General features: G+C 32.6%; 1 protein-coding gene across 1 annotated transcript in view; it reads right to left on the bottom strand.

Annotated features, from left to right (window-relative positions):
- Positions 1–5426, bottom strand: part of LOC140057204 (uncharacterized) — a 62988-nt gene extending 57562 nt beyond the window's left edge. The window contains exon 1 of the mRNA XM_072102763.1: positions 4690–5426. Within this exon, the coding sequence (XP_071958864.1) occupies positions 4690–4771 (82 nt within the window). The 5' untranslated portion in view covers positions 4772–5426. The remainder of the gene's footprint in view (positions 1–4689) is intronic.
- Positions 5427–18523: the final 13097 nt, after the last annotated feature.

Here is an 18523-nt window from a genome sequence, read left to right as displayed (position 1 = left end):
TCGCCGACCGCTGCGCATCAACTGGAACATACTAGAGGCCGGATGAAATTGATCATCTTTGATAGCCACTGCCTTTTTCAGAAGACAATCCGAAAATATGTTCTCCAAAGGCAATTGTGCAGATCCAATTATACGCGATGCGGTCTTGACTATTCTATTTAGGTCACGCCTTTCATTTTCGGTAGTGCTACCGAACCATACCGTTAAAGAATACGTTATGACACTCTCTATAACTGACCTATAGAAGGACAACATTATTTCAGAGTTTCCAGTTTCGTAATATGCATTAATAAATATCACTTAAGTGAAATACAGAAAATAAATAAGTATGCAAATGAGCACAATCAATATAAAACAATATTATAAAGCAACTATGACATTAAGGCCTATGCAGCGAATCACCATTTTAATATACTGTACAGTAATATAAAAATGTTCCTAATAACAATACAGTAAAACAAATATTTGTATACCTGGAACATGCTGGTTGGCACTACTGTAAATAACCGGACATACAGTACTCTCCTCAAAACAAAATGGCACCAGACAACAAAATTAGCATGGTTTCCATAGAATTCTCATAAAATCCTTTGAATTCAGTATACTGTACCTGAATGTACAGTCTCAAAGGACACAATGAACATTTGGTGGGTCAAGTCCGGCCACCGAAGTCACTCTAAATCCAGACAGATCCAACCATTAAAAGTTGTTTAGGAGATTATCCGGGAGCGCTAAAACTTCCAGTTTCGTAATATGCATTAATAAATATCACTCAAGTAAAATCTTTAAATATTTATTGACTTCTTCTTTTGTGAAATACAGAAAATACAGTACTTGAGGGAAATACTTATCTCACTTAAGCATGATTGGTGAATGCGGCCACATAGGCCTACTGTAGTGTAAGCACAGAATAATTACAGATTAATCAAACAGAAACACGACTAAATGTACATTTTACAGTATATCATAATTGTGTGTTCAATGTGTCAAACTGCAATGATTTAATAGCTAAACATGTCAATCTTTAATTTTTATAGTGTTGATTTCTCATCTTTTCTCAAGAATACCATTACCTTATTACACGCAACAGAAGCCAACCATTAAACAAACATCATGTAGATTGTCTGATACAAACTTTCCAATTCTATGCGGTTACTGATCCACTTTTAAAATAAACAGGTTCAGAATTATTAATATAAAGATTGAACTTTGATTCAAAACTGTTACAAAATACTTAGGCTTATCAATTTAAATAATACTTAGGTATGTTTAGAGTTTTGGTTAAAGTGTAAAAGTGCAAATTGTAGGTTACTTGTAAACCAATACAAAGCAGAATTCAAAAAGATCCCCTTCATTTGCCTACAGTATAATTCAAATTCTCTTGTTCATGTACATTTATTTCCAAACATTGTCTTTACAATACTGTAGTTTGTGAAAGTTTGCAAATACTGTACTACACATGATTAACTGCGTTATTTAAATCAGTTTATCAGAATCATAAACTAAGATATGTGAATATGGATGCCATTGCACTACAACACATTTGATTCAAGCTCAACTAACCAAATTACAGTATACTGTACCTCATACACAGTGCTGAAATCAAACACATTTCTTTATAAAATACTGTAAATTTTAAGGGGTACCGTATTTTTAAAATGCTGGCAGTTTAAACTTGTTTTTCTCTTTAAATTATGTTTTTTTTTTTCAGGTAAATATTTTTCTTTTCTGATCCAATTTTTGGTCAAAGTAAATTTACTATTACTGATCTGTATCTATATTATGTTGATATAAAGTTTGCGGTACACCACGTACGTTAGCTCTGAAAAGAACTGTTATGTTTCTCGATGTTTCGTCCTCAGGATTAAGAGAGTTTATTCAAATTACAGTACTGTACATTCAAAGCGTGATCTTATTCAATTTATTTTTTAAAATTTATTTTATTTTTATTATTTATTTTATGTTTTTGGTGACAATGGGGACTATATAGTATATGTTTAATTGTCATGTTTAAAAACACCCACATTCAGAATTTGTTGATGGTGATGTACAGTATAAGTGATCTTACACGTCAATCACTTACACGTCAAAGTGTATTTGTTAAAAATTTTTAATTATGAGAATTAAGATTGGGAGAAAAGAAATTAAACGTACATTACATAATCATAAATCCTTCCTTCGTCGTCATCGTTGATTGTGCTTTGTTATGCAAATCACCTTGATTATACTGTAGTTATTGCCCCTCATATGAAAACCAACGTCTTGGATTCAAATTGATTTTTAAATTAAAACGGAAACGTCTACAAAAGGGCAGCGAAGGTGCTGTTAGTTTTAACGAGTAGGTCATGTCATGTACGTTCAATCTGCTCAAATTTAGAATGAATGTGATGTTAATTAGTCCATTTGGATCGTTAAAATGCTAGCTACTTTAGAATATGGAGATTATTGCAAGCTGATAAAATATCCTTCATACAATTTGAACTTGAATCTACAGTGGAGTAGAGAATGACAAAAATATAATCACATATTAAATATCAATTTATATATGATACAGCAGATACAGTATTTATTCCACATTCCAAATCTTATTAACAAATCGTAAATGCTATTCAAGTTTTGAATATTTCCGTTTATTTATTTAACAATTAACAATGCTACAGATCAGTTAATAATTGTTTTTTTAAACTAGGTACAATAACTATTATTTTAATAAGTGAAGCTTTACTAGCCATCTATCAATCAATTCCAAATATCAACTAAAAATATTACCATAGCATTTACAACAAGGGGCTCTTTTGTTTTTTCCTCTTACTTACAGCAGTACTACTGTATACAGTAGCAAAATATTTGTTAACCTTTTACATTATCACCTAAAGGAACATTAGAACTTTCTGATCACAAATGATTTGTCACCAACCCTTTCACGCTGTGTCAACTCCCTTCTCACCAAATACTAGTACTAGTTCAACATCCAAGAGTGTCTCCAACCTTATTTTACTGTGTCATCCATCCTACAGTAAGAAAGTAGACTGTAAACTGTAGTAGTTAAAGATTTTGTCAACAATTATATTCTCCTGAAGGTATTCTGTATACTCTACCTACTATTACTAGTTCAAGATGTTGTGACAAACCTTATTCCACCTTATTACCAAGTAAGCAGAAACTGTTTAAGATTTTGTCACTAAACTTTTTACCGTGTTTCTCAACAGAAAATCAGTAACTGTAAAACTAGTCCTAGATTTGTCAGCAACCTTTATTGCAATGACATCTACATTACTCTAAGTAAGCATTAACTACAGTATATAGGCCTATTTAAAAACATTGTCACCAACTGTTAATTCTTTAGTACTGTAGCCTCACCCTAGGGAAGCTGTAGGTAATTCAAGATTTTCCAATTTGGCATCCCAAGAAAGCTCTACTGAATCTCTTAGTAGATCTTATCACCAACATTTTCTTTTCCGGTACCCATCCTAATCTTTTTGACACGTCATGAGTTATAATAATAATGATCATGATAATCATAAATTTTAATGATATACATTTACCATATTTTCCTTGTTGCTACCAGTATGCATTAAAATAGTACAACCTCACAGATTGTATAGACTAGAATATAGTACTGTATGTACACAGTACCTTGTAGATATGATAAGTAAAATGCCAATTACTGCTCTTCAATTAAAACTACTACAAGGTTAAAAGCAGGAATTCAAAGAATGTAAAGATATGTAAAGCTTATTAAAATAATATTCAATACAAATTTTTTCTACACAATTTCCATTCCATAATCATGAATTAATAAGAAATTGTTTGGCACAGTTTGCACTCCATACACCTTCAAATAGGTCACTATCAAATGAGATGCAATGGGATTAGTCAATCAATGACCACTATTTACGCGTTATTAACAGGTAATTATAAAAAACACACACTATTGAGCAACAAATCTTTCTTTTATTCTACACAGCTCTTAAAGTGTAATACAAACAGCTCTGGTCAAGTGAACATGGTGTTTGGATAGAAGGCAATTTAAATAACAACACTGCATTAAATTTGCTGGTAGATTTAGTAACAGTTCAGTGCAATAATGGCTAGATTAAAAGAAGGGCATATTTCATATCATGGATACCTACCACCATTTTGATTTAACATACTGTAGCTTAGTATGATATTACATAGTATTTCATTATTTGTGGTAGTTTGTGCAGCAACCTCAATTATGATCCTCAGTTTTTAGAATTAACTTAAAGCTGTTTTCGGTTGATTGCTCATGAATGATTTTCAATGGCTGCAGTTGTTCATCGATTGTTTATATTCACTTGTGAGCTTTGTTATAACAATGGCTTAAAACACCATCATATTATTACGTATGAACTATATCTACCTATTGCACGTACAATACATCCCATATCCTTGAATACTAAGCCTAAATAAGTCATCCTTTTCCTTAATAATAGACCAGCCGCGTAAACGCAATAACTATTCAGTATACAAATTTATACTGTATTTACAGCCATACAGTTTATTATTATTAATCATAAATTTTCTAACGTTTTACTGTTACATTATGAAAATAGACAAAGGCTCACAGCAGAAGGTCAGTAGCTTTGAGACACAGATAACCTTTCTAATTAACAACAGTAGTGTTGTAGTTGTAGCATTTGTAGCATATATACACAATTAACTTACCTCCTAAAGGTAAAGGTGGAGGAAAATACATGTACGGCGACTCCATGCCTCTCACGGGAGAATAAATATTTCCGTTATTCATTGAGCTGGTGGCAGTAACATTCTCTGATGTATAAAAATAAAAGGTGATATAGCTTCTAACTCACAATAGGCCTTCAGGCTTGCCTTGTATAGCTTAGCTTGTTCAGTCAGATTATCACTGTTATGGCCTATTGAATAGCTGTTCTGTGTACACAATTTACATGGCAAAGGTTGGAATAGTCCACTATGACATAGGGAAGTCAAGGCTAAGATGATCAGGAAGGAAGAGTACTTATGTTACTCGGATGTGTCAAATATTAAATAGTTTAATTTTTTAAGGTCAAATACAGTTGTTGATCTCAGTTGGTGATTGATCAAGGAAGTTTAGACCCAATATATATCAAACAAACTAGTTTTACAATATGTTAAATACCAGCTACCATAATGTTGAGATCCCTAAGGTGTGTATGGTCTAATCTGTCTGACCACTCAAGTGCAAAAGTGATGGGCAGATGGTTATGTTCCCAACAGGCGAATGAGGAGTGGGGTCAGAGGATAGTAAGCGTTAGCTAATCAGAAATGCTTATGATGTTCTCGGTGAAAACAGGAGGGCATTAATCGCAGTTAATGCTTAGGTTTCTTATCATAATTGATCGCTATTCTGCTAGTCAGTATGAAAATTGATACGTAATACATGTTCTTTATGCAAATTAAACTCTTACCGCAACTAGCAATTGTTATACGATAAATTTGATTACTCTGACTGTATCATAAATTAATTGTGAAACCATAACAAAAATGGCTAATTATTATTCAAATTATTCACATCATGGAATTATTGAATTGAATAAATTATTTTATTTAATCATTATTACACAATATAAATTTTGTATAAATGTCATGGTACTCTTTAAGAAAAAAATAAACAGATTGATTTAAGTGTCTTAAAATTGAAAATAAATAATCTTGTGAGAAAGATTAAGTGTTGAGTGATTAAACACATGATGTTATCCAAAAACAAAAGTAGTATCTAGGTCATAATTAATACTATTTAAAACAATACAGCTTTACCAATACATTCTGTCCATTATATATCCTTACTTTATTATTCAAAGTATATATAGCAAAGTGTAAACAATGAATACATTGTTTGCAATTCCTTATTGATGTAGTTGTTAGTAGTAATAAATAAATAAAAATTTTAACAAATAAGACATTTTGACCTGTTTTTAAAAATATTTTTTGTTTGTTTCTGCTGCATAGTGCCTAATAAATCTGTTAAATGGCGATTTAAAATGTTTTTTAAAAACACGTATTTAACCTTTATTTGCAAGGTTCCATTTAATCGGTTTTTGAAAATTTGTCCTGTTTCATGCTGCAAAATTAGGTATGGATTTACCCTCAGTTTTATTCCTCAGCAGAAACTGGACCTTGCAGCACAGTAGTCCAATGTTTGTATGGTTCAGTGATCTTCCAAACTGCAGACAAATCACTGACTAAATGGCCGTTAAAACTTGCTTCGGCAGAGTTTTAAAAAACGATTTTGGGCAATCAGGATCAATCTAGGTTTTAAAATCCATCTTTTAAAAACAATTGCGGTTTTGTGAGTTTTTTGCAATATTGAAAATATGGTTTTTGATAAGTGCAAGCTGCAATGCAAAGTTATTCATTTCATGCCATTAAAAATAGATTAATTTTATTAACTGAATAAAAAAAATGTGTCATGATTTATTCGGTTCTTCAGCGGCCATTTTAAAGAGATCTTGATCACCTCACTTCACTGTCACCTAGATGTTCGCATGAATTATATAAACTCTTTGAGGTCCATATTATTCTGAATGTATGTATGCAAATGATTTTAAAAACACAAGCGTATTCTTGAACATATTCCATTCTAAATAATTTTAAACATGGCTGATGGTATATGAATACCTTATAAATATGCATTCAAATATGGATACTTCAACGCTATTTAATGTTTGTTTCAAAGAATCAGGTTTACTTTAATTTGTACTGATATGTTGCTTAAAAAGAATATAAAAAACACTTTAAACTGAACTGACGATGGAAAATGAATGTGGAAACTTTGTCGGCATTTTAGAATATTTATCAAATAAAAAAGATTGCCTCAACTCATTGCATTGCCATTCAATAGCAAAAATGTTGCATGTTCCTTTTAAATTTTCTTTAATTTTTTAAATGTTCCATTGATGTGAGAAAGTTGAAAGGAAGGTGCTAACGAAATAAAAGTATACAATGATATTAAAGAGATAAGGTTTTTTTTCATACCGTAAACGGACATCCATAGTTACAAAATCAGTAGTATATTATAGAAAGTCTATAAACAGTAGCTTGCATTCTAAACATTCAGTGTGAAACTCTGTTATGTATGAATTTAGGGTATGTTCAGATCCAAGATTCTTTCGTATCACAAGCAATATCGTAATGTTAAGATTAGCGTCGTAACAGCAAAGTGTTCAAACTTGCTTAACGCTTTTGTTAAACTGAAGTGCCACCAATTTGGACATGCAGGAGTAAATTTGATTCGAATTTGATCATTAATACACGACTTACGTATTGTAAGCGTCGTTCACTAATCTTTTCCTGGTTCAGAACTATGGAATTGTATGCTGCGTACGATACGAATAACTCCATACTGTAGGTCTGAACAGGCCCTTAGTTGGTTATGTTGATAATTTTTGGCTCATTTTTTGTGTAAAATTCATTGATATGTAGCTAAAATATTATCAAGGCATTGTTATTTATATTTTAATTGTTTGTTGATTGATGTTTTTCCTTTGTATAGAAATTGTATTTATTGCTAAAAAAATATCCAGGTGTCCATTTACACAGGACAACATACAAAAATATACATCAAATCAAAAATTTAAGTGTTCATGTCCATGCCTATAAAAGATTGACTAAATTCACTATAATAACTGAACTATTTTGTCTATTAAAATTCATTAGTTTTAATTTAGCCAAAATGATTGGATTAATTACACTATTTGCAATTTGATATATTTAGGTTTATTGTGAAACAAACCAAGCTATAACTGTTTGAAATCCAATTACAAATTTTAAAAAAGCAGTACACAAATATTGAAACTAAGATTATTTTGTTGTAATGCTTTAACTTTTTTTTTATTACTATGCTGTTGGATTAAAATAATAACAGTGATTGATGTTATTAATAATTCTAAAGTAAGATAGAGAATGAATTGGAAATATTTTGAATTTGCTGTAAATTGATCATGTGTCTTCTCTGAATAAAATGATGGAATTTATTATGTTACTGATATTGAAGTACAGTATTCAAATGTATTCCTTGGTACATAATTGTTTTATATTTCTATGAATATAATATAGTGTGTAAATAAGATATAAAACAATAGTGTATTGTATACAAAAAATCTTGGTAACATCATTATCGAAATAGAAAAACTCATAGTTTACATTCATACAGTACGGTCCTGACTCGGATAACTTTGAATATATTTTATCGAAAATCAAATGAATACAAGGAGGTGATTGGCTATTAAAGAAACAGAGGTCAAATTACTTTAGAATGGCAAAATAACAATGTGGGATGACTTAGGTCATGTCTGGTCCTGGAATCTGCTAAAACTGTGATAAAGTAATTGAGTGGAAGCACATTCAAATGTCCCTGGCTATGTACAACAAATGTAACAAGTAGGTCGTACAGTAGGTTGTGGCATATCAAAACAGCTCTTAATTATTTTTGAAAACAAAGATACCAATACCATGGAAGATGACTAGATGCTATTGATGACAATGATTAATGAAATACAGTAAACCTTAGGGACCCAAAAAAGTGTCCCCTCAATAGGGGGTTTGACCATAGTATGATAATATACAGTATATAATTTTTTCTTCGTTTTTTAGGAAAGTGTCCCCTTAGTAGAGGTGTCCCCTTAGTAGAGGTGTCCCCTTAGTAGGTGTCCCCTTAATAGAGGTGTCCCCTTAATAGGTGTCCCCTTAATAGAGGTGTCCCCTTAATAGAGGTGTCCCCTTAATAGAGGTGTCCCCTTAGTAGAGGTGTCCCCTTAGTAGAGGTGTCCCCTTAGTAGAGGTGTCCCCTTAATAGAGGTGTCCCCTTAGTAGGGGATTCTCGTCCCCTTAATAGAGGTGTCCCCTTAGTAGGGGATTCTCGTCCCCTTAATAGAGGTGTCCCCTTAATAGAGGTGTCCCCTTAGTAGGGGATTCTCCTGAAGGCTTCCTCTCTCAAGTTAATTAATTGTTCTATTGTATTAACGTGATCAATAAACAAAATTTAACTTTTCACTTCCCAATTTAGATTTTTTGTTCACATCAAAAACCTTCCAGCTGTCGGGCTTCCAAAATTAGAAAAACAATAAACAGCAATATTAAATGTTACCACTGAAAGCAGTCTGGATGAGCACAGGTGAATGGGTCAAAATAATACCGCCTTCAGTTGAAATAAATACAGTATTAAGACTATCAAACTACTACTTTCTTCTGTTTGTAATTTTGCATTCAAGTGCTAAACAATCGTTTGACACGGATCATTCAGCATAAACAGGGCAGGGAAACAAGTGTGAAATACGCCACAGGCAAGTTCACTGAGAGTAATCAACATGGGGAAAAGTGCTACTTTTGCATCATTCAAATCTTATACTAATTTTCTTATTGTTGTGTATTTAATGTAGTGTAAACATTATTGAAGACCAGGGACTTTGGGTCATCTAGCCTTTTTTGGAGTATCAATAAAACAAATGTCATCAGTCATTTAATACATGTCTTTTTCAAATTCTTTTCTTAAAGCTCTGTCCACACTATCAAACTTTATGTGACAAAAAATGTAATGTGGGCATGATTATGTCATATCACTACCATATTTGGGTACATCACACTTTTTTGTAAAACTAGTTTGATAGTGTAGACAGAAACTCTGCAGATTTTTTATTTATTCTTTTAATTTACTTTTAACTTGTCAATCTAAATCCTGATCTAAATTGTTCTTGATGTGGTTTAACCATTATGTTTGAAATTACGAAAACAAAAATATTTAAACAAATTTATTTAAAACAAATTAAATAATAAAGAAGATTTTTTTATATAGTAATGAAGATTATTTTCATTTACTAATTATTTTTTTTAATGTACTGCTGTAACAGTAAGTGCATAAATAAAATTTGTATAAAATTGACTTGATTTTGTTGCATTAACCTTTTTGTTTTCGACCAATCTTTAATTCGGAAATTTCAACACATTCCCGATAGAGATACCACCATGTCCTAAAAAAGCCAGATTGGTAAGTTTGGATTTTTTTTTTGCCTTGTATAAAATATAAAATTAATAAAAATAGTGGGCCTCATAGAAAATTCACTAATGCATACAATTAGAAATTCACTCATGCATGCAATTTTAAATTCACTCATGCATGCAATTTTAAATTTACCCATGCATGAAATTTCAAGCCAAGCTCAATTACCAAAAAAAACATGGTTGGTCTAGGCAGCAAACACTGCAGGACAGCAATTAAATAGTTTATGAAAAAAGACTTTGCATCTTCAATATTCAATCAGCCTAGAATGTTTTTTTTTTGTATTATTCCATTTATTAGATTAACTACACTAAGAAGCTTTCTATTTCCCTGATACAGTAATTAATTTTATCACTTACAGACTTGATTACATCCAACACATTAAAATCCAAAATAGATGGAAACTGATTGTAATAGAAATTTTATTATCATTATCAAATTAAGTGATTCTAATCATTTCTAGTATAATGAAGAAGGTCTTGTTAATATTATTACGCATTGAATCTCGAATTACAGAATAAACCCATGGGTGATTAAAACTGCACAAGAATCAATCAACGTGATAATTTTCCAGAATTTGCCACGAATGAGAATTATCGCACACAACATGAAAATCAACTTGAAATGAAACGTGGTTAAATGCACATAAATTTATATTTCAAGATGGCAAATAGTATACTTAAACTGCAATTAGATTTATTGAATATTACATATCTTACAGAAAGGTCAATTCAATCATTAATAATTGATGAGCGAGTGACGTAATAAATTAGGATAATATATTCAATAAAAAAACAAATCAACTTTAGATGAAACATATTAATGATGTTTGGATTTTTTTTTTTATAGAAAAACTGATTGTAGAGGGCTCACTACTGAAATGAATACACAGAAACCTGAAGTGACTGAACACAATTTGCTGAGATAGATGGCTCACTCCATTGGAAGTCGAATTTCACATACCAACATGCTGTGCATACTATGTTCATAAAAGCTTAAATTGATGTAACGTATTGCTAGCGTAGTACAGTGGAATCTAAGATATCTGACAGCCCAAAACAATATTATAAATACTGTAGTCACATATGACACCAAAATATTGTATCCGGACAACTACTCCCTGGACAATTACCACCCGGACAATTACCACCCGGACAATTACCACCCGGACAATTACCACCCGGACAATTACCACCCGGACAATTACCACCCGGACAATTACCACCCGGAAAATTACCACCCGGACAATTACCACCCGGACAATTACCACCCGGACAATTACCACCCGGACAATTACCACCCGGACAATTACCACCCGGACAATTACCACCCGGACAATTACCACCCGGACAATTACCACCCGGACAATTACCACCCGGACAACTACCACCCGGACAATTACCATCTGGGGCAACTACCCTCTAGAGCAACTACCCTCTAGGGCAACTACCCCCTTAGGACAACTCCCACCCGGACAACTACCCCCTAGGACAACTACCCTCTAGGAGAACTACCCTCCTAGGATAACTACCCTCTAGTCCAACTGCAGATTGATCTTAAATGAAAGCTTTTGAATTTGTCAGCAGTTATTTTACATTAAACAAGAATCAAATTATTAAAACGTATTCTAATCTTGAAAAATAAAAGGGTAGGCTCATTTTATTCTTGTATGACATGAAGATGCCATATATAAATCTAGGAACATACAGTTTACCTTGCTACACCAGTCAATCAAACATTCTTTCATTTAAGGTCAATCTCTCTCCCTATGTTTTGAAGTTCAGTAAAGTTTTACAAGATCGTAATTTGTTCAGAGAGTGTTGTTGTTCTAGAGGGGTAGTTATCCTAGGGGCATAGCAGTTAGACTAGAGGGTAGTTTTAAGATAGTGGGACTGGAGCAGCCTCTTAATATCGATAGAATTGGCCCGATTTTGTTCTCTCTTTTCTCTTTTTTCAAAACAAATGTTTTACCGTAAGAGATTATGTCATGCTGTTTAATGACATTATACGTTTACTACTACAAGTCCAGTAATAATGGAATATTGGTTTGGCTGTTACTACTTCATAGAAGAACTTTAATTGATTTGTTTTTTACATTTTCTCCCCACTCCTGAGAAAATAGGACAATAAACGATTTTAGCACCTAAAGAATAATTATATCCATGATGTGTTTATTATGACTTAAACATCTCTACTTATTTAATTATATTCCCATTCGTATTCTACAGCAAAGAACCTCCGAATTTTACATTAGATTAAAAATAAACTACACTATTAATCAATTGATTACATTAGACGATTTGAAAATCAATCTCTCTCTCCCCCGTTTGACAGGTTCATACATTTCTTAGTCTTCCTATTATAAAAACATAGCTAACTGTGCCAATTGAGGAAATCGTTTTCATAGTTTGTCCTAGAAGTTAAAAAAAAATAAATATCGCTATACACTTATTACAAAATAGACTACAAATCTTAGGTACATACGTCAATATTTTAATAAATTCATGTCAAATATTGTGGTACACCGCCCACACAATTTGATTTTACAATACAATTTGCACCAAAAGAAGCAGCTTGTTAATTTGGTTACCAATCGTAGTTGTCCAAAGCTGTATAGTTGTCCTATGGGCCAATTGTAATTTTCCTAGCGGGTAGCTAGAGGGTGGTTTTCCTAGGGAGTAATTGTCCTAAGAGGGTAATTGACTATCCACCATAGCTATTAAAGAGGCAACATCAATCGATAATTTAAAAGAGTCTTAAGCAACATCTTGTCGTCTTCTTATTTTGGTAGGATAGTATAGTCACATGCTTTTTTTCACTTGATCTCCTGGAAGATTCAAGTGCTGAAGAATAAAGTGGTGTAAATAGTTACTCTGCTTTTCGTTTTTTTACATCGTATTATTAGGCACTACCATTGTTATTATTGTATTATTTAAATTGGTGAAAAAAAAAAGGTCAGTATGTAAAAATGAGGTTATATATCATTGTTGTTACTTTGGGAGTACGGAACCTGAACTCTTGTTATAGTGATTAGGTTCACTTTTAGGTTCCTGCCTACTCCCTTAGGGCGCGTTTATACAACACGCTATTACACGCATATTCTACACGCCTACGAAAAGTGTGTTGTATAACAACAAAGAGATTCCGTGTAATGAGATTTTAATTGCAAAAAAGGCTACTTGGCTGAATCCTAAAATTTGGTGAATTCCCGGTCACCGTTACCGTGTTGGAAGTGTCCTCAGGGTATATTTTGACCTCTCGTTAAATTAGGTCGTAATATCAATCATGTCATGCGACATTGCTAACAAGATTGGGCCCATTTATTGCTGCTTCGCTGCCAGCAATCATCCTCCTACCACGTCTTTTACGCCTAGCCTAGTGGGGCCAACTCGTAGTGGTAGGCCTAGTAGGCCTCTATCGTTTCCTACTCCAAACAGAATAAAAAATAACATCGCAGAAATGGCATCTTCTTCCATAGTGTATAGATGAAACAATGAAACCCTTAAAATAACTTTTATTAATTTAAATGAACCGAGAACAAAATAAACAACAATGCAAACGTGAACGAATACAATAATGAAAATGGTAAAAACCGCGCGAATACATCGGACAGCGAGGAGGCAACGATGATTGTTGACAACTCAGCCAATTCAAGCGCGATCAACGATTTTACCTTTTATCCTAGCATGCACTGCGTGTTGATGAAACTTCCGGTATAAAACACGGTATCGTGATTTCTAGTATAACAGCAAACGTTAAGGTGGATTGACCTCGGTCCGAACAACACGCTAAAAATTTAAGCCGTGTTCAAATTTAGGGTGTTGTATAAACACGACCTTAGTTTCTGTGTTTTTGTTTGTTTGTATCTGGTTTTTGGCAATAAATAATAATAATAATAATAATAATGAGGTGGGATTCTTTCTGTAGAGTGTCAAAATCACACAAGATTAATTTACCTCTGCCATAGAAGTATATGCAATCGATCACGTGTGTTTGTCTGTCTGTTAGTGTTTGTTTGTTGGTTATTCAGGATTACTCAAAAAGTTATTGCACTATCTTTACCAAAATGAAAATACAGATAGATGTGTGATCAAGGACCACTCCATTCAATTTTGGAGGCAATCCGGCCACATTCCCAATTCTGGACCACTTTTTATTATTATTTTCAGACCTGCTAGTGTTAAAAGATAGGACAGAAGAGCGGTCTTAAGGGCATTTTCTCCAGAACTACTTGTCCAAAATTGTTTGTACAAGAGGCAAGAGTTATAATTTGTGATTTGTAATTTTAAAACTTAATTAGATTTAATGTACAGGTTCTTTGATGCGAATAGTTTAAAAAACCTATTTTCTTTTTAAAATTCACCCGTTTGTTTTTGGCGTTTCTGTTCTATTGTTTAGTCAACTGAAACTATTGTTAATTGAAAGACTTGTTACATAACCATTACACCAAACTCGCATACACATGCTTGTAGTGAAATTAGCCAAAATCACACACAACAAAATATATACAGTATGCGGTAGATATTTTTCCAGAGAAATCTTATGTAGGAGAAATTTACAGGATGCACTCTCAGAGTGGCTTTCTAGTTAAATAAGAAACTAATAGTTTGAAGTTAATGGGTAATATTTTTCTGTACTTGGTGAATCACTTATTGGTTAGATATTAATAAAAAAACATGCATTTACAAAATGAATCTGAAAAATCAGTAAAAAAAAATGATGAAGTTTGATGATACAGACTTAAAAAAAATAAATAAATAAAATTTAAAAAAAATTAAATAAACGTACAAGATTTGATAATTAATAGTCAGTGATGCATATTAATTATATCACCTAATTAGTTAATTGGGTGAAGAAGTGGGTCATAATTGCAATTAAATCAATATTGTTATTACTGTGGTATTTACTGAGACGCCATTCTGTCAGCAACAAGCTGAAATGAAATAGCAATATTGCCCTCTGTGGTCTCCCATTTCTATCTGCTACTTTTAAATGGTGCCACCTATAATTTACAATCTAGAAATATATTTTTCCTGGATCAATGACAGTGTAATTGTATTACTGTTCATTTTTAAGAATTTCAACAAATTCTCATTTATTAATTATTATAGATGGTAAAATAGTAACAAACTCATAAAAATGTAGAAGAGTTTGTAAAAAAAAAAATAATATAATAATAACTACTTCATGTTTATAACAACTAAATGAAAAAAAAAACATTGTATTAACATTTTAATCACAATAAATACTCTTTTATTTAATTTAATATTTAAAATTCAATATAGAGCAGAATTTGTAAAAAACAAGGCATGTTAGAAATTCTCAATAAAATTAAACATGTTGTAGAAAACATTTGCATACATAGACAAACATCATTAAATGCAGCATGTTAACGAGAACATAGTGATTGCGTCTACTGCCCACAACCATCGACCAATGATGCGTGCACAATGAGTTCACAGCATCATATTATTCTCTGCACATTAATTGTCATCCATGAGAGACAGGAGTGCTAATCCACAACCATAACAAAAAACAGAATCATCAATTTCACACTGAAAGGCATAGAGGTCAAGGTTGAGAAGGCCAAATTACTAGGGTCAGACAAAGGTCAGTGGGTAATCAAACTATTGACTGCAGCCAGACTGATAATCAACCACAATAAAAACAAACAACTCAAATAGTTTCTGTCCTTTCCATTTAACTCAATGCAAGTCATAAATTATAAAATAAAAATTAAATAAATAATAAATAATAAATAATAATACTAAATAATACTTACAAGGTCATAAATTATGAAGCATTCTGATTTATAGGAGCTTTATTACAGGATGTGAAATGCATATTATGGGATGCAATAATCTTAAATGATTTAGTGAGCAATGTGCCAGAAATATAATCACATGTATTGTCCCCCAAAAACATGAAAAATGAAGATTAATTAAATCAGACTTTAAACAGGTTATTTTGTAGTTTTAATAAAGTTAATCACTTTCGTAGAAAAAAAAATTATGTTTTTACTAAAATGACGAAACAAATAGTTAAATTCAACCAAAAATCCATTGGCTGTGATGCACCCACTCACTACGTTTGATCGATCGTGAAGGGAACACAAATTGAAGAACCATAAACGAATTCTTCCAAAAAAAAGGGAAGACAATTAATTCAGTAACAAGACAACGTCAGGCTAGCTATCGTATGGTGTTCATACACTACCGCTGTTTACCAGCTAGGCCTACAAAACTGCCTACAAAACTGCCTACAGTAGCTAGTTTAGGGCTAATTATGTCTACAATTAGAACATTCGACGCAAGCTACTTTTTATCATAATTAATCATAGAAAGTACATTTAAGACAAGGAATGACATGGTTTTTAAAAAAAAGTAATATGCATTATTTTGACAAAACATCAGTAGTAATTAGAATAATTGTACTGTATATAATTTGAATTAAGAATTATTTCAAAGCATGTAAATCTTTATGTTGCTTTTTCCAAACTACTGTACTTCAACCCCTATCACCTAACCTTCAAAATCTTAAAAGGGGGTTCCGGGTTTAAAATAAATAGTAAAAAATGTAAAATATATTTGTTTGTCTCTTGAACGGTAAAAGTTTCAATTTATATAAGCGCCCAGTGAAGCAGAACGAAGGCTGTGAAATCAGGCCAGATTACAAGTGCAGCTACGGCAAAATCACACTGTGGTTACAAAATAGGAAATTCGTGAAATGTTCCATCTTCCGACGACTCGTTATCATAAACCATATAAATTACTTTTGTAAAATTATACTTATCTGATGTAATTTTAGTCGGTCTTCCCATTTATAAAGTCAATTTTTTATGAAAATTCATCAAAACAGTGAAAAATTAGATATGTTTGCACTTTACGTTTGCCGATTTTCGCACCGACTTAGGGAAAAATCAAAATCAATGAAGCGTAACGTATACTGTACATTCCTGCTGAGGATCGAGCGAGACGACGATACACGTGCTCTCTGCTGCCCATGCCTGGCATCGTCACGTGATAAGCAGATACAACAATACCAAACTGGTCGGGTCGAGTATACGGCCCCGTCTATAATCACAACATGAACGATGTACAGTATTTGATTGAAGGTCGACTCGACCTACCGGAATGGTATAGATAATATAGCTCAAATGAGAGAGTTGGAATATTTGTGTAGTGCAGCCTATAGTAAAAGGCCTGGTAGTATCAATTCGCATAGGGTCTACTACACTAGCTAGCTCAATTTTTAACTGGGCCGGATCGGCTAGGTCTCCTTCCTACTACCTGGTCTACTTGCTTGTGCAGCTTGATGCATGAGTATCCGCTTTTTTGGAGAGTAAACTAAACCTATTTATTTTAGGCCTACTTAGACGATCGGGACACCATACGTGTGGACGGCGATCGGACCTTGTTTTGCTTCAATATTTACAGCCGATTTTGTAGAATGTTTTAGGTTTAGATTGTTTAGGAGTTTGGTTGATAGGATGGGTTTTGTTATTTATGGGCCAATCGTCTAGTAGGCCTAGTAGGCTAGCTAGGCCCATAGGCCCCATTGTTTGAACGTAGCCATCGTGGCATGGAATCCCTAGTCAGAATGGCTCTCGCCCATATTATTATTAGGCTAGGCCTAGAGTAGTATTGTACGTGAAGCCGATAATACGATCTGTACTATAGAGGTATAAAAATAGTATAATTTATGACTCCGTATCTGTACTAAATTTTGTATTTCATTAAATGTCAAATAAATATATGCTACTACTGTTATTATTACACTTTAGGCCTAGCTTAGAAAATCTACAAAAAATGTATTTCACAATGATCACAATGGTGGTCGTCGTTTGAAAGGGGAGAGAGATGTAAATTAGTTGACAAACACAACGTACATGACGTCGCGAGTTTGGAATCCACTGGTGACGTGATTTTGTGAATATCTCATGAATATTAATGAGCTTCCCTAAGCTGCTAAAAAACAGACTTTCCATGAATTTACCCTAAAATGTATATGAAATTTTATTTTTTTAATTTCTCATTATTACTTCTTCATTCTGAAATGTCTATATTGTTATAATATTTTTTATTTAATAAATAAACGATATTTAAAAGCAATTTTAAACCCAGAATCCCCCTTTAAAGACACCTTCCCTATGTTTTTTAGATCTATTTTAAGATCACAAACAATATTTATTTGTAAAAATAATACTATATGGTCCTATTGCGATAACTGTTTTCGTCTTTAAATGGTTAAAAATGTGAAAAATAAGTCGAATCTAATAATTATAGCAGCCCGCTATAAATCCCAAAATGCATTTTGAGCGGATTGATATTTTGGTTTTTCTTATGTAATTCACCAACTTTTCGATCAATCGTGAGGCCAAAACAAATGGAAGACTCCTAACTTTTCAGCGAAAATACCGGTTTTTCCCCAATTTGTATCAACGGAGTCTCGCAAAAATGGAAGACAATTAATGCAGCAACTATACGTCAGGCTAGGTATATAGCT

The sequence above is a fragment of the Antedon mediterranea genome, chromosome 8 (genome assembly GCF_964355755.1).
Source record: "Antedon mediterranea chromosome 8, ecAntMedi1.1, whole genome shotgun sequence".
NCBI classification, from domain to species: Eukaryota; Metazoa; Echinodermata; class Crinoidea; order Comatulida; family Antedonidae; genus Antedon; species Antedon mediterranea.
The sequence above is the reverse complement of the archived record's forward strand: the minus strand, read 5'-3'. Positions and strand labels throughout refer to the sequence as shown.